Below are 25677 nucleotides of genomic sequence, written 5' to 3'. Positions count from 1 at the left end.
TTTTTTTGTGTAATTATGTTAATTCTGATTTTTTTAGGTAAAAAAGGTGATGTTCATTCTGATTTTGACAGGGAGCTAGATCCTAACCACGGGCGAAATTACATTATAATAGCTGAGAAATGTATTAAAACTTTTAATTGGCAGAAAACAAAATTCTTCAATGCCTGTTGTATATCATGATAACTGACAGACTATTTTATTGATCAGCTGTTTGCAATTAAATTTTAAAAAAATTTAAATATTCACTTTTAATACAAAGTGTTACATTAAATGAAGAAGATCCACTTTGTTAATCCCCTTAACAGGGAATTTTTTTTTTACACTCCATGCATACACATACAGTATCTTGAAACACAACCCTAACACACAACGGGCGTGCGGAAATGCAATCAGTAAACACAACCAACAGCACATGGGGAGGCAGGTGACAGTTTGCAACTTCGGTTGGCACACAATTGAGCAGCTTGTAAGTGGACGGCGCCTTGCTCAAGGGCGCCACGGCAGTGGTCGGGAGGTGATCTGACACCTCCCACAGTCGGCTCACACTCTGCAGATGTCTGGCGGGAGCGGGAATTGATCCGCGATGTCTAGTCATAAGACGTCCGCTCTACCGCTGAGCCACTGCAGCCCCATGACTTTTGAGTCTCAAAATTATAAAACCTCCTGACCATCACCCCTCTTAAGAGATGCATCTTTGCAAATCAAATGTTGTCAAAACACCGAGACAATTGTCATATGGTCACTTAGGTAATAGAGTCCAAACTCTGTCTTAGTTTCCATGTCCAAAGTCCAAGATACAGTAGATGCTACTGCTGACCCAACATACCTCAGCCCTCAAGAGAAGAAAGGTTTTTGGATGCTGTACTTTGGGTAATGAAAAAAAAGACCTACAGTGACATATGGCAGGGGTTCAGTGATGATCGATTCTCTCAAGTCCAGTAGAAAATTTCTCGCCAGCTGTGATGAAGCTGAAGCTAAAGCTCAAGAGTGGCCGTCACAATTACCTGTCTTGGATACTTTGGAAAAAATCTAGTGGCATTTGAAGAAGGCTGTTGCAGCACTTAAACCTATAATATTGTAGAACTTGGAAATAGACAGAATACTTGGTGCTGGCAGAAGCTGGTGTCTGGTTACGCAGGTACCAGAGATGTTTGTCATTAAGGCCTGAATGACTTTCAGATTGTAGGAGTCAGTCAGAGTACACTTTTGTGCAATATATGAGAAATATATTTGTTATATCAGTCGTGCTGAGCTACACAGTAGATCATAAATAGACATAAAATGGGTCAATACAATAAGGCTGAGTTGAGTATCTCCACCAGCTAATCACGTTTTGATCAAATAAAACGGTCATTACAATGGATCACGCAGTGTTTATACGTATAAATGTCCGCATACGGGAGAAATGGCAATGAATTTGAGGGTTAAAATGTATTGAGGACACAATAAGAGGTTTTCGATGTATTCCAAATGCATAGATACGCATTAAGGGCTCAATCTGAATCCTGAACGGACCGTTTGGCCCAAAGGTAAGAGGAATCAAAGACAGGAGTCTGGACGGAACACAACACACAGACTGAAACGAACGTCTCCTTCAAAACGGATCGACGTAAAGCTCCTTGGAAGACAGCCAAGTACGTAGCATGTATATTCAGCTGGCTAAATTGTCTATAAATTAAAGATCGAACTGTTACTCACGTTCCACAGAGATGGTAGAAAAGCCTGTTACTTTCCTATGGTAACTCTGACCAATGTTTCTGTTTCACGTTCAGGAAGCTGGACAGGATGTACGTTGTGTCGTCCTTCACAGAAAAAGCTCGGGTGAAACGGTGAAAACTAACGTTCTGACACGAGCAACTGATTTCGTATTTTTTTAAAAAATATTATATTACCTTATTGTGTAATTGTTTAGAAAATTGTATATATTTTTATTAACCAATATATAGTGGCTTTGTAGATGTTTGTACGAGTTTAAAGCTGGTTGACGCCGACCGTGGAGACGGGGGAAGCCCGAGCAACATTCACAGTCACACCAAATAAACATGGCGGCTTCGTCGTTGTCAGACGTGTGTGTTAAAAATACGGACGAAGAAATTCAACCTGCAATGGAAGCAGAAGAGTGCTTGGCCACAGAGAATAACGATGAACCTGAAGGCGATGGCGAACATAAAACCGAGCCAGAAACAACGGACATTTTTAAGAGGCCGGCTCTTTTTGCGGCCCCTTCCCTGACCAGCAGACGCAGCAGCAGCGCAGCAGCTCCCTCCCAAACAACGGCAGCCGAAACACACACTGTGACTGAAAATACCCAAGCTGAAGCCATCGACACAAGCAGGGAGGATTCTCCGACTTCCGACAATGAAAATAAAATGACCGAAAAAGATCGAGAAGAGGATAAAAAGGATGCTAAAGTGGAGAATGTCGTACGTGTCGAAGTAAAGCCAGAAGCTAAGCTGAGGATGCTTCACAAGAAGCCCCCGGTCGGTAATTTCCCCCCTATCCCATACACAGAGCCGTCTTGGGGCGGAAAAGCTTCGGATACCCCTTATGCTTTGGAAATCCTTAAAAACGGTACCATAGTGGACAAGGTGCCCCTCACGGAGAGAAGTTACTTCGTGGTTGGACGTTTACCTGTGTGTGACGTCTCCTTGGAGCATCCGTCCATCTCCAGGTACCACGCAGTGATTCAGTACCGAGGACAGGCTGGAGAAGGAGAGTCCGTCGGGGAGGAAACGGGCTACTACGTCCATGACCTGGGCAGCACACACGGCACCGTGGTGAACAAGAACAAGATCCCCCCAAAGACCTTCATCCGACTGCGTGTGGGTCACGTCATAAAGTTCGGAGGGAGCACCAGGCTGTTCATCCTGCAGGTAAAGGAGGACGCAGTGATGTTTACAGCAGTAAAAATGTCCAACCCCACTGATAGGTTTGTTTGAGAAGTATTATGAGAGTGCAGGTAGTTATTCTAGAAAAAAAATGTATTTTTCTGAAGCCAAGAGTGTGTTTCTACCGAACTTTGAGGCACTCTACAAGCATTTCATGAAAATCTGGAGCAAAACGAGCATTGAGAAGACATTTTTAACTGTAAACATCTTGATATGTGACTATTTGTTCAACTTATGTCCTTTGTGCCGAGGTGCACTGGCGTCGCGCCCAGAGTTTTCCCCTGCCTGACACCTTCAGCCAGCTGGGATAGGCTCCAGTGACCCGCGACAGCAGATGAAGCGGTTGTGAAGATGAATGAATGAATTGTGTCTTCAGTCGCTACACAAGTAGAAATGGAAAACAAAGAGAAACATGGATATAATGGAGACGCTTCATAAAATGGTAGAAAGTGTTTAGTGTCACCAGAAGAAGCTGCAGAGTTTGAAAAGAAGAAATGTAGAGGTGTGGAATGAAATAGCCCCCTCTTCATCTCTACCCAAGGCGAGAGGTTCCAGAAACTGTTTAATCCTTCATCACTCTGATGTCCTCCCCCCACAGGGTCCAGAGTTTGATGAGGAAGAGGAGTCTGAGCTGACAGTGACAGAGCTGAAGGAGCAAGCCCGAAAACAGAGGGCTGAGCTGGAGAAGAGAATGATGGGAGATGGTTCCGATGAGGATAATGAAGAAGAGGAAGATGGGGAAGGTGACGCCAAGAAGGATGAAAGCAAACCATCGAGCGATGAAGGCAGCTGCTCGTGGGGAATGGGTGAGCCTCTCCTCCGGTTGGAGGATCACGCCTCAGCATGTTGACTTATACCTGTGTTGAGTTTTAATGAAGGCTGTTAACTCAAGAGAGCTTTAACCCTGTCGTGGTTTCTCTTCCTGTCGTTCTATCTGCCTCCGTGAAGCTGAGGAGGCCACTCCAGAGGAAGACGAGAACGAGGAAAACCCTTTTTCAACAGAGTTCCATGAGGACCAGGAAGCCGCATACCTGAAAGACCCAAAGAAGGCTTTGCAAGGCTTCTATGACAGAGAAGGTGACGCCTTAATCACAGAGAATCAAAGATTTCTAGGACTGTTATTCCCACTTAACTTTGTGACTTGTTCTTGATTATTTTAGGCGAAGAGCTGGAGTTTGAGTATGAAGACAAAAACCACGGCAGCTGGCTCTGCAGAATAAAGTCAGTGACAATGAAATTTTTGACACATGAATGTTCTGTTTACAGAATACATTCTCTTGCCTAGCTTGCCGTAACACCTTTAGTGTTGCTCTGTCAGGCTTCCTGTGGACGACGCCATGGGCAGGCAGCTGGTAGCTGAGGTGACCCACACAGGGAAGAAGAAAGAAGCAGCCATCCAGTGCTGCTTGGAGGCCTGTCGAATGCTGGAAGCCAGAGGGCTTCTGCGCCAGGAAGCAGGTGCGACCTCATCTCCACGGGGGATGTCTGAAATCAATGTCATGAACCTTCTTACTTGATTTCATGAGAATTGCTTTAGTAGTCTTTTCTTCTCTGCATCTTACGTTTAGTGTCCCGTAAGCGCAAGAAGAAGAACTGGGAAGATGACGACTACTATGACAGCGATGATGACACCTTCCTGGATCGAACTGGCACTGTGGAAAAGAAGAGGCAGGAGAGAATGAAGAAGGCGGGAAAGGTTGAGGAGCGGCCTGAGACCTATGAGTCACTGGTAAAATTCTGTTTTCACTCAAGTGGGAAAAGTCATCTGTCACCATCACCTTATGAAGTGACTTTTGCTTTAATTATTCTGTTAGCTCATTGTGATTCTGAAAGTTAATATCTACTCAAAATGTGTGTAGAATACTAAAATGAATCTACACACATTCTGTAACATCTGCACGAATCTTGGTTTTAAACCAGTTTTAAACAGGCTCTATGTCAGCAGAGTACATGCTCAGACCGACAGTGCTGACGTGCTAACATAAGCAGATTAGCACTAAATTGAAAGTACTTCTGAATCTCTTGAGAAAATAGTGAGTTTTGCAGCTTAATGAGAACCAGATTTTGAACTGGCATGACTTGACAAGATTTTCGAATCATGAATGAATGAGATTCTGATCTATGAAATAGTCAACCGTTCATTGTGATCACCACTAGAGCTCTATCCTGTGAAACTCCAGTCCTAGAGTATGTAATGTTCCCCCGTATCAAACTGGTGTTCTCCTCACTCTTTGTGGAACTAATGTTTGAACTAAAGATGACACGAGGATTAGTGCTGCAAGATGTATTTATATAATCTGCGCTAATGTTACACATACTGAACGCTGCCTGAATTTAATTCTCATGTAGGTGTCCAAGCTATCAGAGGTGGAGAAGGAGCTGGCAGAGACTCAGAAAAAACTCAGCGCTGCGAGAGGAGGTGAGTCATTCTGGCCTGGGGGTCGACTGCTCTGAACCCACGCCACCAACAGACGCGTGTTCTCATTGTGTTACTGTGTGTCTCATCCCCCCCACTTTAGACTCCTCCAGCTCCTCCACTGAGGACCCTCTGGATGCTTTCATGACTGCAGTGCGAAGCGAGGCAGCGATGGATGGTGTGGAGCGCAAGAAGCTCCACCTCCATGTTGCCGACTTGCGGAAAGACGCTCAGAGGCTCCGCAGGCTGGTTGAACTGACGCGACCTACCCAGATGCCCTCACTGCTTTCAAGGTTAGATCCAGGGTGCAAAGCTCTGATACATCTCTCTGTCTTCTGTACATATTATGCTGAGGCAAACAGGAATGAGTCTTAAAGCTTTTTTAAAGATAGATGAGCAGTTGAGCCAAAGATGGATATTGAGCCGTTATCTACTCACCACCCATGAAGAGGAAAGTCAGATTCTGTTATCCCACAGAACATTTCTGGAGCTTCACAGCAAACATAGTCAGTGTGGGGTCATGGGGTTTCTGGAGATTTTAATCTGCTTTAAGTTTGTATTTAGTTAGGGGTTTTTTTTAAAGGATAAAAAGTCCCCACACTGTTTTTCTGTGAAACTCCAGAAATGTTTTTGAACAAAGAAACGTCACTCAGATTCCCATCAGCATGTGTCTTTTTTGGGTGAACTGCTTCTTTAATCATATTTCATTCCTGTGAAAAAGATTTCATGTTGACAAAGATATTTTGTAGTTTGAGCTCAGAGTCTGAGAAGCCAAAGAAAACATTGCCGTTGTTTGGAGCCATGAAGGGAGGAAGCAAATTCAGACTGAAAACTGGTGCCATTGGGGTAGGTGCCGTCCAGTCACATGACCTTCTCACTCAGTTTCTTCCTTGTTCCTTAGACTCTCCTCTAACCATTGTTTCTTATCTCGTAGAAGTTGCCTCCTAAACGCCCCAATTTGCCTGCAGAGCTCTTCAACATGAAATCACTTCCAGCTGCTGGAGAAGAAGAGGTAGAAGAAGAGGAGGTAGAAGAGGAGGAGATGCATATTAATTATGATAATGAAGACAGAAGAACAGAGGGAAGGGTAAATGTTGATTCTGACGAGTCCAGAGTATCCACGTCTCAAGAGAGCACGTCTTCAGGGACGGAAGTACAGCAAGCAGGACAGTCTAGAGAGCCAACAGGTAAAAGACTAAAGAACTGGAGAGAGGTTTTAACTCCCCAAAGACCCAACACTATGTTTGCCAGAATTCTTAGAAGATTTAACGTTCATTACTTGCGTCACTAGGTGGCAGTATGCCTAAAGACTACAAACAGTTCAGCTCTCAGTGTATCATCCCTATGTACAGAAATACAAAGTATTTCATCATTTCTGTGTTCCAAATGTGTATTTTATTCAGTAAATTCAAATCTTAAGAAATTATTATACTAACTTTTTAGAGCAAAGCCTGAACCAGAGTAGAGGTGACGAGTCTACTGAGGTAGAGGAGGAGGTTCTTAAGCGCAGCTCCAGGAAGACTGTGGTCCAGTCAAGTCCAGGTGGGTCCAGTGTTTTACTGTTTCCACACTAGCCTGTTGGGTCTGCTCCATCTGTAGTGACACTACACCTCCACAGGCTCCACAGTGGAGAATGATAAAGGGCCCAGCAGCAGAAAAAACATCAAGAAGAACAGGATGGGCTCCAACAAGGTCAGCACATGCACACACACACACACACACACACACACACACACACACACACACACACACACACACACACACACACACACACACACACACACACACACACACACACACACACACTTAATAGCATTATGCAGAAGAGTGTGACTTACCCAGTGCTTTGACTCCACAGCCTCCAGTGCAGCTCTCAGGACAGTATCCACAGGACGACCCTGATTACTGTGTGTGGATGCCTCCAGCAGGTGAAGGACCTGAGCTGATCCAACACTGACTCACTGACTAGCCGTTCATGTCCTTAGGTTGTTGTCAGAAAGTGTCACATTGTTCTAAGTGAGATTTAAAGTCTGTTAGTAGTCCACACACTGCACTGAGTGAAAGGACTTAAGACTTTCACGGTCCTTTGGTGCAGCTGAAACTCTCTAACACAGATAAAAGTGACTTTTATCTGACAGACAGGGCTCGGATTCAGGTCAGGGCTACTTGAACCACATCATTGTAGGGCTGTGATTGGTTTGACGCCTGCACTTAGTGGAGACCTGGACTTGGAATGTTCTCAATCTGTTGATTTTTTTTTCTTTTAACAGCTGACAGAACCTGAGTTTTATCAATTTGATGCTGAATGTCACTGCTCTTCTCTCTCCTCTAGGTCAGACTGGAGACGGCCGCACTTCCTTAAACGACAAGTACGGCTACTAAGTGCGTGTGTGTGTCTCCACGCCGCTAGGTTTTCAGATGCAGATAATACCTGTGACACCAATCTCCCAGGCTCCTTAGCCCAGACCATTAACCCCATCCACTCATCCTAGTTCCAAGTGTGTAGCTGAGCAAAGAGGATTCTGGAACAGGTCAGGCTGGGATGCTAGTGCTGCACCTTTTATTCATCATTTGGGAATATTTGCACCCCGAGACTGCCATAAACAAAAAAAAAGCCCACCTTTCCAGGTCCCCCCTCGACAGACACTGGGCCCTTGGCCCACTGGCACTTTTCTGCTCTGGGCGATAAGCCACATGAATTTCATCCTTTTTATACTGCAATTCTAAATCTCACAAACAGAAAACAGAAAGGGGCCAAGCAGGAGTGGGGACTGATCTGAACTCCTGGTGTTTGGCTGCTCTTCTTGAAGTTTTCGTCCACCTGACACCCCGTCTGCACCCCTCCTCCACTGGGCTCCGGTCGATCGCTGGCATAACCTTTTTTTTTCCCCAGAGGAGAGCGTAGCCAGAGGAGGGAGTGTTGAAGCAGCTTTTCTGACCATCTGGACACTTGGATGGCTTACTGGATGAATCACAAGCTCATAATGACTCAAGCTAAGTGGAGTACACACTCCACACCACACACACACCCTTTTCAAAGTTCTCCTTTGGACATTTGTATGAGCAAGTCAGCGACTGGTCAGTACCTCAAGCTGATGATTTGTCATTCTGTGAAATCCCACTCAGCGATTTTCATTTGACCCTCTTTCCTATTTTTTTTTTTTGTTTTTGTTCATGTAAAAAATTGAAATAGAAACTATTTTGATATAAAAGTTTAATTGTACATAATTCCCTCACACTTTTGTAAAAATCAGTCTTACCGTCTTAATGTTCTCCAGAGTCTTCTGGGTTTTGCTCACAACAAACCACATCAGTTTCTGTGCTTGTAAAGAAACTGTGGTCTTTGGTCTGATCTCCTGGTGGGAAGCATTCCCCTCCTTCCACCTGACAGACGTTTCTCTGAAGACAATATTGTTTTGTGCAGACATAGGAGCATTTAAGGCTCTTTTAGTTGTTTTCCTTGATATGACTTATTTCATACTGCTCCAAATAAAAGTCACATTAACAAGAGGCCACAGGGCATTTATTGAATCATTTTGTGCAACAGTGGATGGAAACATGTCACAACGTTACATTCTTCATTAGTGGCGGCAGTGTGTTTGATGGATCAGCTCGTCCGAGGAGCTGACAACTACCTCAAGCTTCATTCAGTAGGACAGGAATGTGATTTAAAGGCAATGAGATCTGTTCTTGGTTTTACCAGTGGTCCTCTTCTACCTACAAAGTAATGAGGTATGATATTGGAGAAAAAAATGGCACACTACATATAGGCTATGCAAAACATAGCACCATTACAGTTGCTAAGTGTCGAAGATGCGATTCTCACGCTTCTTGATTCCCACATACCTTTTCTGCAAAACAGTGGAATTCATGCAAGGCAAAGAGGATACAAGTACTGAACTCTGACCTGGACTAAATGACAAATTCATTAAGAAATGTACATCACCAAAAGTCAACGATTCAACTACGTACATGGTTGATATAGCTCGTCATGACCTGCATATTCAATGATACACCAAAGAAGTCTTATTCAATGTGACCACTGGCTAGGTTTACCTCAACAATAATAAGATACCATATCGCCGTGTTTATTATAGGACATTACTAAGAACCATACAAGATGTCCAGTCCAGACATCATAGGAAGAAACCTTGGAAATATCTGATTGTCTTACATGCATAATTTCCCTTGAATATTGATCCTACTAGAAACTAGCAGGTTTCAAATGGTTGGTCTGGTCCCTTTATACCACCCCTGGTCCACAGTCTGTCCCTTGTTCAGTCCTTTAATCACAGGATCCTCTCAGACATATAAGCAAAAGTATTCTGAGTGTTCTCCTCCAAATGTTCCTGCTTTCAGATGAATAACAATGATCAATGTGACAGGATGGGTTTACCTGAGTGTGCAATAGATCCATCATAATACAAAAGTCTTTCTAATGGTCCGTTTCAGGAGAGTAGCTCCATGGTCCCGTTGCAGAAGCCAAAGAAAAGCAGCAACCTGGAAAGGAATGGGGATTTTTTTCTTCTGGACGTTGACTAATTTCCTTATGAGCAAGGAGGGTCTTCCGGGGGGGTCAGGGGGCTGCAGGGCGGCACTGTGCTCAAGGAGCGGAAGGCGAAGATGGAGGGATCGTACGTGTACCTGGGTGGAGGACGACTACCGGCAAGACTCTGAGAACACAGAGAGACAGTTAGTTACTGGGAGCAACAACAGCCTGCTTCACCACTGCTCACTCATGAGGGGTTGTTGGGATCTAAAGTCCAGATCCGCTGTTAAGAGTCATGAGATAACGTTTAGTAGGACATAGCTCTAAATAAAGACAGGGGCGTTAGTTATTTGGCCCATCAGAGGGAGGTGAAGATTAATCCCCGTTTATCAGACAGTGAAGACTGCCAGAGGGATGTGTTTAGTTCCTGTAGATCAGCTCATGTTAGTCAAGACATTAATGCTTCTTTGTAAAACAAATATGTGGAAACTCTGGGAAAATGGCTGTGCCTCACACGGATTTTATTTTCATTCAAATTGCATCAGATATAAATACATTTTGCTTATTTCTAGTGGCTCTACAGCCGTCTGTCTAAAGCTGGTCAATATCCTCCTTTGTGACAGGAAATGATTGTTGAATTTGGCAGTGAGGCAGCAGTTTCTCCTGATCCCTCTGAAGGGGGGGGGGGGGGGGGGGAGTGAAGGTTGAAGAAGGTGGCCTGGGAAAGGTTAGGACCCTGACACGTTTGCTGTAATGTCAACGTGGGATTGTATGGAGAACTATTAGAGAAAACTGCTCTGAGAAGAAGAGCATCCCTGTGACGGACTGGTTCCACTGAGATAGTGGGAAGATTATCACTGACTGAAATTGTACCCAATGACATCAGCACTTACGAAAAAAGCCCCCATTAACAATGCAACTCAGGATAATGATGTAGCTATGACTCTAGGTAGCATCTTCAGGGATTCAGTACTGACGACTGAGCCACAGTAACACAGCAACAATTCCCAATACCGGTTACAGCTGCTTTATAAACCAATGTCAACATAACAGGCAAAAAGAGAGGGGTGGAAAAACACAGGGTGTTGCAGCTATCGTGATAGATGTTACGATGTTCAGCTGTGACGGTCAGATGGCTTCCTGTTCACGCTGGTTTAATCTCCACAGAGCTCAACGATGGGCATTTAGAGTTCAGAGAGGTCAAATAAAGTGCAAGTCCCAGCAGTGGAAGAAAGCAGTTGGAAAGCCAAGTTAAAACAGGAAGACCTCGTTGGCCCTGAAGCTGAACTGGTTTCTAAAAAAAGTCTCCTTGAGATTTACTGTGTTTTTACTTTGTCCTGTTGATCTTATATCGCAGCCTGAAGTTGGAAAGTTTGGAGAAAAGGTGTGTTACATGAGCGGCTTGATAAGACGGCCCAGAAGTAAAGCCTCCACATGAGATACATGTTAGAAACATGCCTCACTAATAAAACAGTTTCCACACTTTCCTCCATGTAGCCACCACGTCTCTCACCTCCATCCATCTTCATCTCCTCTCCAGTCTTTACAGTGGCTGAAACCAGATGCCATCATCCTGCCGGCTGCAGCCTTGGAGGCTCACCCCCCCCACCCGCTATTCACCTACACCCCCTCAAGGGGCACGCCTCAGCAGCCAAAGCTGGATTTTCCTTCTGTTTTCACATGACCCCCAACCACACACACATACACACGCAACCACCGGTATCAATCTCCTCAGCTCCAACAACTCCCCTGCTTGAATGCTTGAATCTAGTCTCAAAGCTGGGGCCCCATCCAGATCAGTGTCTCTTCTGGAGCCTGGCCAAGAAACCGATGGTTGACAGACAAAAAAGGGAACAGTGGACAGAAGTAGAGAACAGAGACATCGGTTGGATCTTGGTACGTTGTGGTACAAATGGTAAACACATGCCCCCAAATGGCTCATCAATCTAAAGACTCCCTATGTGTACTCACGGCAAGAAAAACCTATTAAGTCGAACTATCCCAGCGCCCACAGACGTCACTGATGGGGACAACAACACCATCGTCAATGCCAGCGAGGACAGAAAATAATGAGCAATATCTCCATGTATCTGTGGAGCTAAACAGATAGCAGCCAGCCACGCTATAAATGGAAAATGACTTCATCCCTGGAAATACACCACAAGGGAGCTGCACAGCGCTCCACCTCCTCTTCCTCCTCCTCAGCTCCTTCTCTCCCTGCCACTCACTTCTTCATCATAAAACAATGTCAAAGATCACTCGTTTTTTTTTTTTACATTTCTTTGCTGATGATAAATACCTATGTGAAAGAGGCAGCCTAGATTTTACAGTGTGTACATAAACAAGTGTGTGATACGCTTCTATTGACACTATCCCACACAATGTGATAATGACGAGACTTTTCTCACCACACTGTGCCTCCTTCTGGAGTATCCTTTTCCCTGCCAAGATGCACAGGCGTGTTCAAGTCAGCTGTCCAACATGTTCCCTTACTCACTCAAACAAAATCGACCCATATGTAATTACAGAGAGGACAAGTATTAGGAACTGGGAATGGGAAGCCTCTGTGGGATAATCTTAGGACACCTTTATCTTTATTAAGGTGGGGAATGTATATGAAATGTTGTATTTTTTGAATCTCTTAGAAAGATCAAATCAAATCCACTTTTATTCGTCCACACAATGGGGAAATTATGTTTTCCACTCCAGTTTTTTATACATGCATATATATATATATATGTGTGTGTGTGTGTTAGTCAGAATACACACACACAAACATTGTATACAGGCCACTGAACACAACACACACTAGGGGCCTGTAGGCATGCAGTTAATGACAACCAGTAAAAGAGAGGTGGAGGGACGGGTCACGACTTTGGGGGTGCGCCCCAATGAGCAGCTTGTAGGGGGGACGGCGCCTTGCTCAAGGGTGCCTCGGCAGTGGCTGGGAGGTGAGCTGACACCTCCCACTGTCAGCTCACACTCCGAAGATGTCTGGCTGGAGCGGGAATCGAACCGCCGATGGCTGGGCGCTGTCTGGTCCCAAGACGTCCGCTCTACCGCTGAGCCACTGCCGCCCCGATACGTTTTTCATTCCCAGTGTCTCTGCAGAAATCCCTGTGTAGCTTGGTGTGGATTCTGATGCTAGCAGATTATCAGATATCTTGTGGCTCTGCTTGCTAGCATGACATTAGAACAAACACTGTTGCCAGATGCTGTCCCGGTGTGCAGTTGGATGGACATCAGGGTATTGGCAGTCAAGACAGGCTGGGCTGGTCACGGTGTCCGGGCAACCTTCTAACAGCACCACTTATCACAGAGAGCCAGTTATGGCTGTGGTCAGGTGTACATTCAGATTAAACCACACGTTTATAAACAGGTCATTTTACGACAGCCACTAACAGCAGGAGTATGACTAATGCATACTTCACAATACTGCAGTTTACTTACTGTAAATTAATCAATAAAAATGGACTCACCCGGATCTTTAGAGACCGTGTTTTTCCTCCACAATTCTTCTTCAGCAGCATTTTCTGAGGACAACAAGAATTAACAATGACTGAGGTCAGTTCTTCGAAAATAATCCCCAACCTGTGTGAAAGGTTCTTTCTTGTGCGACTTGCAAACACATTTGTTTGTACTATTTCAGAGACTTTAGCACGGTGAACACCAGTATCTGTACAACATGTGATCTGAGATGACAGCAGTGACTTAACACTCAATTATATTTGAATAAGAGTGAATGTGGATTTGAAACAGACCCAGCTCCCTTACTAAACCATAATAGTTGCTGGATGAAGCTTATGCAATATCCTGTCTCCCACTTCCCTCCATGTCCATGCAGCTCCACTCAAAAAAAAAAAAAAGAAAACACTGGGGGTGGAGGGACCACACAATCATTGAATTGTCTCAAGTTGGGGAGGTACCCTCTAAGGGGGAAGGGAGCACAGGAGAGAATGGAAACACAAAACTCCTGCTGCTGTGATGTAGGCGAGGGCCGGTGTGCACATGCCCTCGTGCTCACCTCCTCCCTCAGTGTGTGATGAAGTGACTAATTCTTAAATCATCCAAAACATGATCATAAACTTGTTTTGTAAACTTACAACAAAACTCTAATGATTACATCATACATCTCTTTTCACATTATATTGTAACATTTTTTGTCCAATTATTCCTTCCTACACCAACCACCCAGTAGAGCAACCCCCCCAACCTTCCTACAACATCACTCTCCTCTCAAACTACTCACACACATCCAACAAGTCCAGACTTGTCAACTGGCAAACCCTTTTGGGTCAGTGTTATTGTATACAAAAAAAATACAAAAAATCGTTTGAGCATGGCTTTGAGGATAGAAGACGTCGTGTTTAACCATTGCTCGTCTCTGAATATTCAGTTGGCCCCAACTCTGAAGCTCATCACTGAAATATCATCAACTCTTTTTATACCTCTAAACTCATTACAACACTGTAGCAATCTTAAATATCACAAATAAAACTTGACGTAAAACACATTCAGTATCACAGATTAGAAGTTAAAAGCCTCAGTCCGTAGAGTTTCATGTAAGTATGAAATGAAACAGCAGCCAATGGAACATTGGAAGTATGTTACTCTCAACAAATATGTTGTATGCTAGCCATCTGGCTACAGAACACAAAAATACTACACACTGCCACAGGCCTTTGAGCAGCAAGTTTTAATTATAAGTTGCAGAGTTACACCATTTGTGTTCAGAGGGGCTCAAATGATTAGCATCTGCCTCACAAGCCGTCTGCCTCTCTTCAGAATCAGGCTAACAAACAATGACGCTGCTACATCAGAGCAACTGGACACGGATTAACACACAAGGAGAATAAAGGAAACCAAGCTGTTAGCCCTTTAACCCATAAATGATGACATAAATATACGTATTAGTGAGCCTCAAGCAAAAGCATGTCACTCTGGGTCAAAGTTGCTTGATTTGCCAATCACTGGCCTTACATAGCCCTGAATCAGCAGGATGCAGAGAGGAAACATAGCTTCAAGATTTTCACAACCAAATAAGGAATCGTTTGAAGAGAATTTTCTCTCCTCGTTAGTTCCAATAAGAAATAATTCATCTAAATGTGTGTGTGGTCTCATAGGAGCACTATTTCTGTCTTCAACACATCTTACATGTGGTTTTACCAGTTTTGATATGTTTAAATGTCTTTCTTCTGCAAGGACCAGGACTGCTGCTGACCAGGACGGCTGCTGACAGAATTAAGAAATGAATGCTACCCAGTGAAAGGGTTAATAGGAGACTGGAGTGGTGTCTGCTGGCTACCTCTGCAGGCCCCCTATTGTACTCCCTGCAGCACCTTCCATTCCACTCGACTGAGCGTGGACACTTTCACGCATACAGTAACACTCTCAGACAGGAGGATGTACTGATACAGAAAGGCAGACAGGATGATAGATGTGTACACACTCTTTCTTTTGCTTCACCCCTTCCTCGCTTCCTGCTGTCTCTCATCATCTGTTCTTTCCCTCTACAAACCCTGTGGACATATGGACCCCTGAAACCCGCAGTTTCTCGCTGCAAAACACACACTCACACATGCCCTTTCCCATCTATGCTGTGGGCCAACAAGTCTATTGGATTTTAATGATTAGTTGACCAGCGTCTCCATGACTCATTAGTGGCTGTCGTTTTCTGTTGTTTATTTAATCCTCTCCTTCTGCCTCCACCCCTCCATCGTTTCCCCTCGCTCGCCAGCCTTTGTGAGAAACGAGGGTGGACATCTGCCGTCCGTGCCTCCCTCTCCCTCATCCCTCTCTAGCCAGACCACCATGGTGGCAAGCGTCTGGCTATGGAAATTGGAAGACTTTGTTTGCACATTGGTGTGTGTGTGTGTGTGTGTGTGTGTGTGTGTGTGTGTGTGTGTGTGTGTGTGTCTATAGTAAACTGCAGGGACATCAATGTGTTTTTGGAGAAATACATGTATATATAGGGATCTTCCAGACTTTAGTAAATACTTCTTGTATTAGCATTTCCATTATAGACATATAGGCTACTTGTGCTAAAAAGTATTTATTGTGTTACTGCATTCATTTCAGTTACCATAGATTGTAGCTTCTTATTATCTTACACAGTACATTACACTGTTGCAAAAAGTGATAAATATGCTTAAATATCGCTTCCCAGATTTCAATGAATGAAATATTCCAGACGAAAATCTATCCATTCCATTGAGTATTTTGTTGAAAAAAATACAAAAACTTTTGTAGGAATACAAAATAACTAAATGAAGACTGAACTCAGAACCACACCCCAAGTTAAAAAAGAAAAACTCGGATCACATGTGGCTCCATCTTGGGTGAATTTCCCCAAGACCACATGTGTCGGATTAGTGTGTGTGACCTCCTAGAGTCCGTATGCATTCCCTACAATGTCTGGACATGCGGATCCTCCAGGAGATGGAGGGTCTCCTGGAGGATCCCCTCCCAGACCTGGGTCAGGGCATCAGTCAGCTCCTGGACCCTCTGTGGTGGAGTGGTGGATGCTACAATACACGATGTTCCAGAGGAGGACTGGATTCAGGTATGGGGAGTGGCTTCACCATTTAGGAACTGCTGACACACTCTAGCCACATCATGCCCCAGAAGGAACCTGGGGTCCACTGCATCTGCATATGGTCTGATAATGGATCTGAGGATCTCATCCCGTCAGGGTAAGTTCGGCCAGCATGTGGACGTTTTTGTGGTCCTCCAAGGATAAACCTTCCCAGACCATCACTGTTGCACCACCAAACAGGTCACACCGGAGGATAATGCAGGCAACAGAACTTTCTCTGTGGCATCTCCAGTCTCTTGTCACATGTGTCACAGGTGCTCTGGATGAATCTGCTCTCGCCTGTGAAGAGAACAGGGTGCCAGAAGCAACTCTGCTAATTATGGTGTTCTGTACCGGGGTGTAACCAGAGGCCCCACAAGAGGACGTCAGGCCCTCAGCACACCTTCTTGAGTCTATTTCTGACAGTTTAAGCTGAAGCATGCAAAACAGTGACCTGCCGAAGGTCAGTTTGGAGGCTTTTGCCAGCGCACCTCCTTTTGCACAAAGAAGCAGATAACAGTCCTGCTGCTGGGTTGTTGCCCTCTTAAGGCCCCCTATAACTCTCCTGGTGCTCTGGCCCATCTCCTGGTGTCTCCTCCATGCTGGGAGACACAGCAATCCTTTTGGCAACAGCATGTATGGACGTTCCATCTTGGTGCAGCTGCACTACCTGAGCAACTTTTGTTTGCTGCAGATATCACTTCATGACACCACTAGTCACAAGCACACTGGAAAAAAACTACCAAAGGGTCAATCATAAAGGAGGTAGAGAGGGGAATGGTCTGACCACCACCTACAAAACCACTACTTCACAATAGTTGTGATGCACTGCAGCAAACTGAACCACCAAATAGTATAAAAACGGTTCAATGGTAATAAAATATTTATACAATATTACAAGGGCATAAGTCTCTTTTTCATTCCCCTTTTTCTCCATTGATTATAGATTTATAAAAAGCTCATTTATCATTCAAATAAATTAATAATGTAACTTATTTTGGTGAATTTGAGTATACTGTTATTAACATGGTAGTATTGTATGTCAGTTTATGGCAATAATAATAAACCTTCAGCTCAACACACCCAATGCACTGCAATGCAGATTACACTGGTGGTCTGACACACAATCATTTTCAAGTGCTCAGCAAAAGTTTGGAAATCTGCTCTTTTTTCTAATCTTAAAACTGCAGAGGTCAATGTTGGTAAACGTCACAGCTGTAGCGTGGACAACCAACCTGTTGCATTTTCTCCAGGTCCAGACTGGGTCTTCCCAGCTCCCCAGCAAAACTGTGCCGATACTTTCTGTAAGGTGCTGCTTGGTCAAAGTGAGTCAGAATGATGGGCCGTGCCATTGGCTGCACCACCTGCAGCTGAAAACGAATGGGGGGTGGCTTGAGGCTACGCGGTGGACTGGAGCTGAAAAGCACAGGGCTGGGAGAAGCGGCCAGACAAGCACCTGGCTCAACCAAGGGCCTGGCAGAGGCAGCTGGTGACCCACAGCCACATAGGTCCCGCACCTCCTCATCACTGGAGGTGCTGCTGTGGTGGTCACCGTGGCGCTGGGGGAGGGCAGACAACCACTTCCTGTTATCGCCGCAGCTGATGCGCTCAAGCTCTTCCTCTGAAGAGTGGCGATCCAGATTTGCATCTAAAAGGAGACGGAGGCGCCGTAGCCGAGCTGGGGAGAGAGGACCCTGGTTGTGCTGCTGGCTGGTGGCCAAAGGCGTGAGGGCACAGTTTCTCCGTCTCTCTAGAGAAGTCAACACAAAAGACAGTTAAAGGGAAAGGGTACAAAATGTCCCAAAATCCAGTGTATCAACTGCTGACTTGATACATCTCATTATAATGTGTGATAGGTGATGAAGAAGATCATTATCTCTGAACAGAGGGCACTGACCTCTGTCAATCTGTGCAAGCTCCTGGTTCTCCCCCTCTGAGTCATCACTCTCCCCTCCCTCTCCACTGCCATGGTAAGAAATCTGGAAAAAGGATTGAGGTTGTCGATCCAGTATGACATATGGTAACACTTCCAACATTTAACCCTTACTTTTGTAGAAGTCTTGAGAAAACTTTCAACAATCTTTCTTCATTTATGTGTCATTCTTTATCATCAGTTGTGAATGTTTCAGCATCAGTTTCGAACAAGCTCGAAAAAGGTCAGTTCATTGTCCACGGGTGCAAAATGACAGACATTAGTTATTAAAGAGTCGTCCCTCATAAACTGTACGTCTTGCGAATAGTGTGTTACATTCTGTAAAGCAAACAAAAATAAAAAGGTTAAAAATTCCAAAATGTCTGTAGGCCATGTGAGACATGTTAATAAAGTAGTTGTAAAAATATTGAACAGTATTTGACTTATGGCCTGAAACTGTCATCGGAGATAAATGCCACTCAAAATTAACCTGACTTCATGGAACCAAAGTAAGACATAGAATAAAAATCATAGAAATCACCACTTAATTAAGATACATTATTAAACAATTTTTGAGTTTTGAAAAGAAATGTAACGGACAGATGGGATACATGGAACTCATTTCTGCAGTATATCCCCTCATACTGTTCATGGATAATAATGCCCAAGTAATTAAAAATCTAACTCTTAATCATACGAGATTTAGTCCAAAAAGCATTTAAACCAGTCTTAACACAAAACTCTGTATATTTAGCATTTTCTTAAGTTAGTCAAAAACCATGGAACACAGGCATACAGTAACTTATGTGCTTCCATTAAAAAGATTGTCTGATGTTTACTAGAACCAGACTGTGTCACTAATGATTTTTATGGTATCAGTAAATAAAGTAAATGTCAGACTACTTTATAGACAAGACAGACTGTTTAATTCATGTTCTGGCTACTTTCTTTTCCAAATCGCAAACTAGTCTGTCTCTTTAAAATCAAACCCTTGTCTATACCAGTAGCAACAATACGGATTCCCTGCAACGCTAAGAGTTCAGCAACATGCCTGACACTCTGTAATTACAACGCTGAGGCCTCACTGAGCAGCTGCCATCTGTGCCTGTACGTGTGTCTATGCTTGCACACATACAAGCACGCAAACATGCACAGTGTCCTCACTTCTACTCTAATGCGCATGCACGCGCACAAACACACACACTCATTTACTTTTCTCTCTGAAGCGCTGCAGCAAAAGAGAAATGGGTGAAAAGCGCCAGGGCCTCGAAGCCCGATAAAGGCCGACAGCATCCAATTCATATTAAATGTGAATTCCAATGTAGAATTTCACAAACTGTTCACTGTGTATTTTTGTCTGATAAAATAAAAAAGCTACATCACAGACCTGTATCCCACATTTTGAATTACCAGTACACTAAAATAATTTCCTATCACTAGAATTTCCACTGGTACTCAAAATTACAAAATTTACTCACAGAAAGCATTTTTTATGACTCATCAGCAAAAATAAACAGCAAGCACACAGCAGGTCTTCTGAAAACAGGATGGATCTACCAAAAAAGGTTGAACAAAACACTAGTTTTTCATCAGTCGTCAAAATTTTGAGTCAATGGAGGATGAACAGTTCATTTACTCTAGTATTCCAGATAAGACCACAGTATTGACCCTGTTCTAGATACTGGGATGAGATCAGAATCATGGCTCACAAGGAGTTTTTAACCAAGCAAGCGTGACTAACTGTGGAAAGGAAATGTATTTTGGCACATGTAGTTAAGCTACAGCGTACACCCCAGGGAATATTTGTTGGGCAGGATCCACGAAACACCTAAACACAAATTAAAAGCCACTGCTGTGATACTGGGAAAGTGATGATACTGGTCAATTATAAACTTAATGTCTTAATAGTACTCAGAAAAGAGGATTTTAGTCTGACATATTTAACAGGATGACTACGATAATCATTTTCTACATGTTTTCCATTTAAAGATGCAGAGGGTTTTCTTCTGATCAAAAGTCAAACCTTTCTCCACAAACAAATCATGTCTGTGAAACTAGAGGCCAGTACGAGCTGACAGCAATGTTTCAGATTTTCCTTCCTCATAGGGGCTTATTTAACTTCCTCAGAGCTTGCTGTTGATGATCACAACAGAAAACTACAGCAGAAATGTAACACATACAAACCACCCTTTACAGCCTCAGGACTGATGACTAAAAATGAAGTACAACTTGTTAATGTGTTTCAGGCTCTGTCACAATACACTGTCGTAACTCAGACACGGTGTGTTGAACCGTGGCATACAAACCTTTGTGTCTTTTGGCTGCTGACACATCAGCCTCCTCCTTTCCAATGACTTCCTTACTTTACCAGTACATAGATGCACATTAGCACTGGGACACTATCCAGCCCCTGTAAACTCACGTACCATCTTAAATTGCCTTTACAAAACAGGTCTGTTTCGGGCCATAAAACATTCAACCATACACATCTAGTCTGGGGTGTACAACAAAGAATGAGTGCATGAACAACTTTCTGAATGAATCAAGAGACCCTCCGTCAGGCCTGGGATTTCTACACCAGTGGTGTCTGGGTTGTTTCCAACATGTCCCCAATAAAAAGAGGAACAACATGACAGTCTTTTGTAACACAGCATACTTTTGTATAATAATTTTGCTTCACAGTGTTACATACTTTCTGTAAAAAAAATTTAAAACCAATATTCTTATCAGGCATCGACCTGTTGGACAAAGTCATATCAAATGAGGGGCTCATAGTCTACCAATAATCTGTACCAGTTTTGGGCTCCTTATTGTGACATTATTTGAGAACAACTATTCTAGACAGTGCACCATTAAAATTCTGGTTTAAATTTGCAGCAAAATGTTAACAGTATTATGTTGCAGCAGTATAATCCAGAAAGACATGCTAGAAAAAACAGTGCATTCTTGGAGAAACAATTTGACTACAGGATAAAGAAACTGACATTAACAGGAAAGTACTATTGATTGACCTGTAAACTGTAAAACTTTATGGGAAGGTAAGAAAGTATAAGATGTGAATCTACAATCTCAACACACACGAAACAACACAATACAAACCTTAAGAAATGGCATCGTGAGAGAGAGAGAGAGAGAGAGAGAGAGAGAGAGAGAGAGAGAGAGAGAGAGAGAGAGAGAGAGAGAGAGAGAGACATCTGATGTGGTTGCTGCTCTAACTCACAACCACAAACATCTGACTGCATCTACATGATGTTCAGTTTGTGGTTTAACAAGATGGCAGGACTTTCCCAGAAGAACAATAGCAGGATTTCACCATCATACTTTGTTGAGTGGAAGGTTTGTGAAAATTAACTTTAAAATATACATTGAAATATTAACCACTTGTAAAAAGTTCAACATGTATAAGGGCTTATCGTGGCAATCATTTACACAATATAGGACAAAAAATTTAAATAGTCACTGCTAGCTGTTTGTTCTTTCATTCATTTCCTGTATAATACTGAGATTAAGCTGCAATCCTCTAGTCCAGCCTGGATAAAAAGCTTTCATAGCATAATCCTTTCTAAGCATCGATACTACCTATGGACAAATATGTGCAGAACATTTGCTATTGCAACCTAGCACTTCACATCACAAACAGGAATCCACCAGTTTCATATGATATATGTAGACAGATGAATTATATCGAAGTATTGTATTTATGCAATAACAACACACCAGTGATAAATTCACTCAACAACCACAGACACACCCTTTCCAGCAAGCTTATTACTCACCAGTATCGTATTAAATGTGAAAACAAAACATGGTGATGGAGACATATTAAGGGGACAACAACCATGAAGATTGAATTTTAAAAAAGCTAAATGGCTCCTTACTACTGCCCAGAAATACCTCTGCAGAAGCTTTGAAATTTAAAAAAAGGAAAAACTCTTGGGCTAAATTATTCAAATCAATCACTAGTGGTGTTTTTCATTATCTTGTCCAACTGCTATATTTTGCTCCTGTACTACTTTGCAAGACAAATATTCAAATTATGTTAGATGGGTGGATTTGGACTGCCAACATGCATGAGAGCAACATGGACCTGTTGTGTACCTGAGGAAAGATTGCACCCCACTTACTCAGACTCTTCCTCGTGATTCTGCCTTATCCACAGTCATCCAGCAGTCTGAACATGACCCAAACCAGCTGAGAATGTTCATACTTAGAATGTTTAAAACTGAGATGTTAACTAAATCTGCAACGTAAAAACAGAAACTGCTTAAATATAATCTCTGCTTTAGTGCATACGGGCAAAGACAGATGATAAGTTGTGTGTTTGTGCGTCAAGAACAATTGAATGAAATCCTTGTCATTCCATTGCATCTCTAAACAGCTTGCTAAGCTGGATCAATGGCAATGTCAGTGGCAATGTTCACACACATATCAGCTCTGACACTTTCACACTCCATTCCCCCTTCTCACAAAACACACAGCACAAGGTCAGGGGTGGTTGGTTCTCTTTTCCTCACACTCCAGTGGCTCTTCTCCTTAGTGTAGAGTAAGTAGTCAGTGAAAGTGGAATCTCCTGGGGCAGGAGCCTGATAGACATTTAGCCCATTTTCAACTATAGCAGCTTGTTTCCTGAGGGCATCCACGTAGAACATTTTGCAACCCAGTATTAGTTTCATGACGTTCACAAGAAGCTCAAACCTGCACATAATCAAACATATGAAGAACTAGACGTGTCTTGTAATTAATGTACTCCTATCAGCAGATACAACTTTGCTTCATTTTAAAGGGACACATCTCCAATTTTTATGCGAGGATTTTATGCGTGAATAATAGCTGATGATGTCATCAACAGAAGCAATGTACCTATACAGTACATAAAAGGTCTGCCTACAAAACAATTAAGACTATGACTGGGTTCCATTGTAGTATGCAGTATTTTCAAGAGCTCATGTGTTCTGAAAAAACTTCCCAATGGGAATGATAAAGTATAGAGGGTAAGCTTACCACTACATGAATTACACTACATGCTAAATATCTATACAACTTATGTTGTTATGTCACCCGGATCTAAAACACATGGGGAAGTAACAGTGGCATTTGGCTTTTCTAAAATATTCCTTAACACATACCGCATCACTTCCTGAGCCGTTCTTTGCTAGTTGGAGACATTTAACTACAAATAATGGATGATTATTTTATGACAAAGGCATTAAAACCCAATTGAACCATTACACCACTGCCTTAGTCATTGTCCACCATTAATGTAGTTGCTGTGTTTGCATACCATAATATTTTCCTGGAAATAATATGCATTTCAGACACTTCTTGTTTCATACTATAGTTTATTTTATAAACACATTACACATTGTTTTTGCCTACAAAACATCTCGTTAGCAAGGAAATTCGGATGCATCCCAAAATTTGGGTTTTGAGTTCGGATACATCTGCCTCTGCTGCAGTTTAATCCTTTTCTCTTTTTTAAAGCATCTTGCACAAGTTCCAGAAGTTCCATTGCACCCCTGTACGGAGTGTTTCCAGTTTAATAAAACATGTGTCTTACATTTGTAGTTTTGGCCATCATTCCTAACAGTAATAACTTTGTACTTCTGTAATTGCAGAGATTTGGGGGCAATTTTGCTCGGAATTAGACAGCCTAGAAGTGAGAGCACACATCGAACAGTTTGAAAACAAACCAAAACATTTGTTTGGCAGATACAAACATGCTCTGACTTAAAAATAACTGGTTTCCAGAGGGGTATTTTGTAAATAGTGTGAGTACAAGTTCCAGAAAAGTCTCAATTATATTTTCTTTCCATAACACAAACCACTTTTGGCAGAGCACAGAAACAAACACAAGTAAAAGCAGACTAAGATGGCACACTTTCTACACAGTATCCTCAGCCAGCCCATTGAACAGGGGCACTTAGGAACAAAATGGCTGTCGTGCGACTGATTCTACACGTTTGGCACACACTATTGTTGTGTATGGAGCATGTAAGTGACCCGAGCAGGGTTTCGTCTGCTCACCAAAGAGGTATCATGCAAGCTGAGCAGACAGTAACAAAATTTGTTGTGGATAATTAGAGGGTTTAGATGTAAATCTAAGAGGGGTTATAGCTTCTAACAATATGGGTTTCAAAGAATTTTTTTCTGGTTTAATCGAAATTAACTATCATTGCCACACCATTACCATCAACACAAACTGCTATTTCAACCAAGACACTATTTTTTCCCTGAAAATACTTTACTATAAATGTGACTCGCGGACAGTTAGTGAGTCAAACACTGTCCATCTGTTAGAGAGTTTGTTGACAAGCTACATGTTTGTTGACATGTTGCATGCTTGCTGATGTGTTTGTGTAGCGGTGTGGCTAACTTGCAAACATCTGGCTCAGTCATGTGAGCATGGAAAAGTTTGTCTTCTTTTGACATGGTAATGAATGGGTTGGGATTTCAGTGTTTAGGGGCGGAAAACAGGACAAAACAACACATGCCTCTATTAGAACAAGGCTGCATAGTTCCACATAGACCTTCTGTAGTACAGTATGCTATGTACCAGTGTGTGTGTGTGTGTGTGTGTGTGTGTGTGTGTGTGTGTGTGTGTGTGTGTGTGTGTGTGTCAGTGAGTGAAACACGGGGGGGGGGGGGTGAAAGAGAAACAGTGCTAATGAAGTCAGTCCTCCAGCAAGGCTACAGTGTGTGAGCACATTGTGTTTTACAATCGGCCTGTAAGTGAACAAGTCACAAGACAAAAGTAAAGCCACGCAGTTCACAAACAGCTGTCCGCCTTTCTTCTGTGGTATTTAAGCAAAACAAAAACAAAACAAACAAAAAAACAAACCACAGAAAACAACTACGTATAGAAAATATACTGTTTAGATGCTCTAGTATTGTACTAGTGACTCAAACTTACCTTCAGATGAAAAGGATGCATCTCATTGAGTGAATGTCTTCTTAGCTTCTTCGTCAGAGTCTTAAGCATTTTTTTAATGAGTAGCTTAGGCTTACTCCTTGCTGTTACGTTTTTATTAGCGTTCTATGTGACGTTCATTAGCTAACATGAGCGACTTGACACATTTAAAAGCCACACGACACTCATTCACCTGACTGGGCACCACAGAAATAGTAGTTATTAGGCTTCAAAAGAGTGATACACGGACATTGGTGTAACTGCGTAGATGTAGCTGAAACCTAGCAAACTTGGGATTTTCGAGTTAATTAGAGGCTCCGTGGATTTGGAAAGTCTTTCCTGTTCCTCACGTGACAGTGAACGATGGCCCGTCCGGCTCCCTAACACAGCTTCATTCAAAAATGTCTGGAAAATTTACAATTATTTCAACTTATTTCCACGCAGACACGCACACACGTTCATTCACACACACGCACAGAACCAAATGTACA

At 42.9% G+C, this 25677-nt stretch overlaps 3 protein-coding genes and 1 long non-coding RNA gene across 6 annotated transcripts in view; 1 reads left to right on the top strand and 3 right to left on the bottom strand.

The window, feature by feature from the left end:
• supt7l (SPT7 like, STAGA complex subunit gamma) overlaps positions 1-2750 on the bottom strand; it is a 7533-nt gene extending 4783 nt beyond the window's left edge. The window contains exons 1-2 of the mRNA XM_068339511.1: positions 2632-2750; positions 1699-1802 (exon numbers count right to left, since the gene is read on the bottom strand). The gene's annotated coding sequence lies outside the window, so the exon portion shown is untranslated. The remainder of the gene's footprint in view (positions 1-1698; positions 1803-2631) is intronic.
• On the top strand, positions 2029-8814 carry slc4a1ap (solute carrier family 4 member 1 adaptor protein). Its single transcript, XM_068339510.1, has 14 exons — positions 2029-2873; positions 3487-3694; positions 3837-3965; positions 4049-4109; positions 4207-4346; positions 4457-4617; positions 5238-5307; positions 5408-5597; positions 6054-6150; positions 6239-6491; positions 6748-6846; positions 6923-6996; positions 7163-7232; positions 7637-8814. Exons 1-14 carry the CDS (start codon positions 2043-2045, stop codon positions 7684-7686), a joined length of 2433 nt encoding a protein of 810 aa, XP_068195611.1. The 5' UTR covers positions 2029-2042; the 3' UTR covers positions 7687-8814.
• On the bottom strand, positions 6188-7629 carry LOC137611364 (uncharacterized). The gene is made up of 3 exons (XR_011038615.1): positions 7143-7629; positions 6741-6923; positions 6188-6302 (listed from the first exon to the last, which is right to left on the bottom strand). It is a non-coding gene; the product is annotated as an uncharacterized lncRNA (long non-coding RNA).
• Positions 8806-25677, bottom strand: si:dkey-16j16.4 (uncharacterized). 3 transcript variants are annotated; one of them, XM_068339515.1, is made up of 5 exons: positions 25190-25677; positions 18265-18346; positions 17603-18117; positions 13273-13326; positions 8806-13126 (listed from the first exon to the last, which is right to left on the bottom strand). In XM_068339515.1, exons 1-5 carry the CDS (start codon positions 25256-25258, stop codon positions 13121-13123), a joined length of 726 nt encoding a protein of 241 aa, XP_068195616.1. In that variant the 5' UTR covers positions 25259-25677; the 3' UTR covers positions 8806-13120. The 3 variants fall into 3 exon arrangements, with proteins under 3 accessions (XP_068195616.1, XP_068195615.1, XP_068195614.1); XM_068339514.1 differs by having other exon boundaries at positions 8806-13102; XM_068339513.1 differs by having other exon boundaries at positions 8806-9977.

This window comes from Antennarius striatus, chromosome 17 (genome assembly GCF_040054535.1).
Source record: "Antennarius striatus isolate MH-2024 chromosome 17, ASM4005453v1, whole genome shotgun sequence".
Lineage (NCBI taxonomy): Eukaryota > Metazoa > Chordata > Actinopteri > Lophiiformes > Antennariidae > Antennarius > Antennarius striatus.
The sequence above is the reverse complement of the archived record's forward strand: the minus strand, read 5'-3'. Positions and strand labels throughout refer to the sequence as shown.

Excerpts from the sequence above, each read along its gene's own strand:
- si:dkey-16j16.4 (XM_068339513.1), bottom strand. The coding sequence starts at position 25,258 with ATGCTTAAGACTCTGACGAAGAAGCTAAGAAGACATTCACTCAATGAG. Across the intron at positions 18,118-18,264 it reads GCTTGCACAGATTGACAGAG|AGAGACGGAGAAACTGTGCC; the intron begins GTCAGTGCCCTC and ends TGACTTCTCTAG. Across the intron at positions 13,327-17,602 it reads ACCTGGAGAAAATGCAACAG|AAAATGCTGCTGAAGAAGAA; the intron begins GTTGGTTGTCCA and ends TGTTGTCCTCAG.
- slc4a1ap (XM_068339510.1), top strand. The coding sequence starts at position 2,043 with ATGGCGGCTTCGTCGTTGTCAGACGTGTGTGTTAAAAATACGGACGAA. Across the intron at positions 5,598-6,053 it reads ATGCCCTCACTGCTTTCAAG|TTTGAGCTCAGAGTCTGAGA; the intron begins GTTAGATCCAGG and ends GATATTTTGTAG. Across the intron at positions 7,233-7,636 it reads TGTGTGGATGCCTCCAGCAG|GTCAGACTGGAGACGGCCGC; the intron begins GTGAAGGACCTG and ends TCTCTCCTCTAG.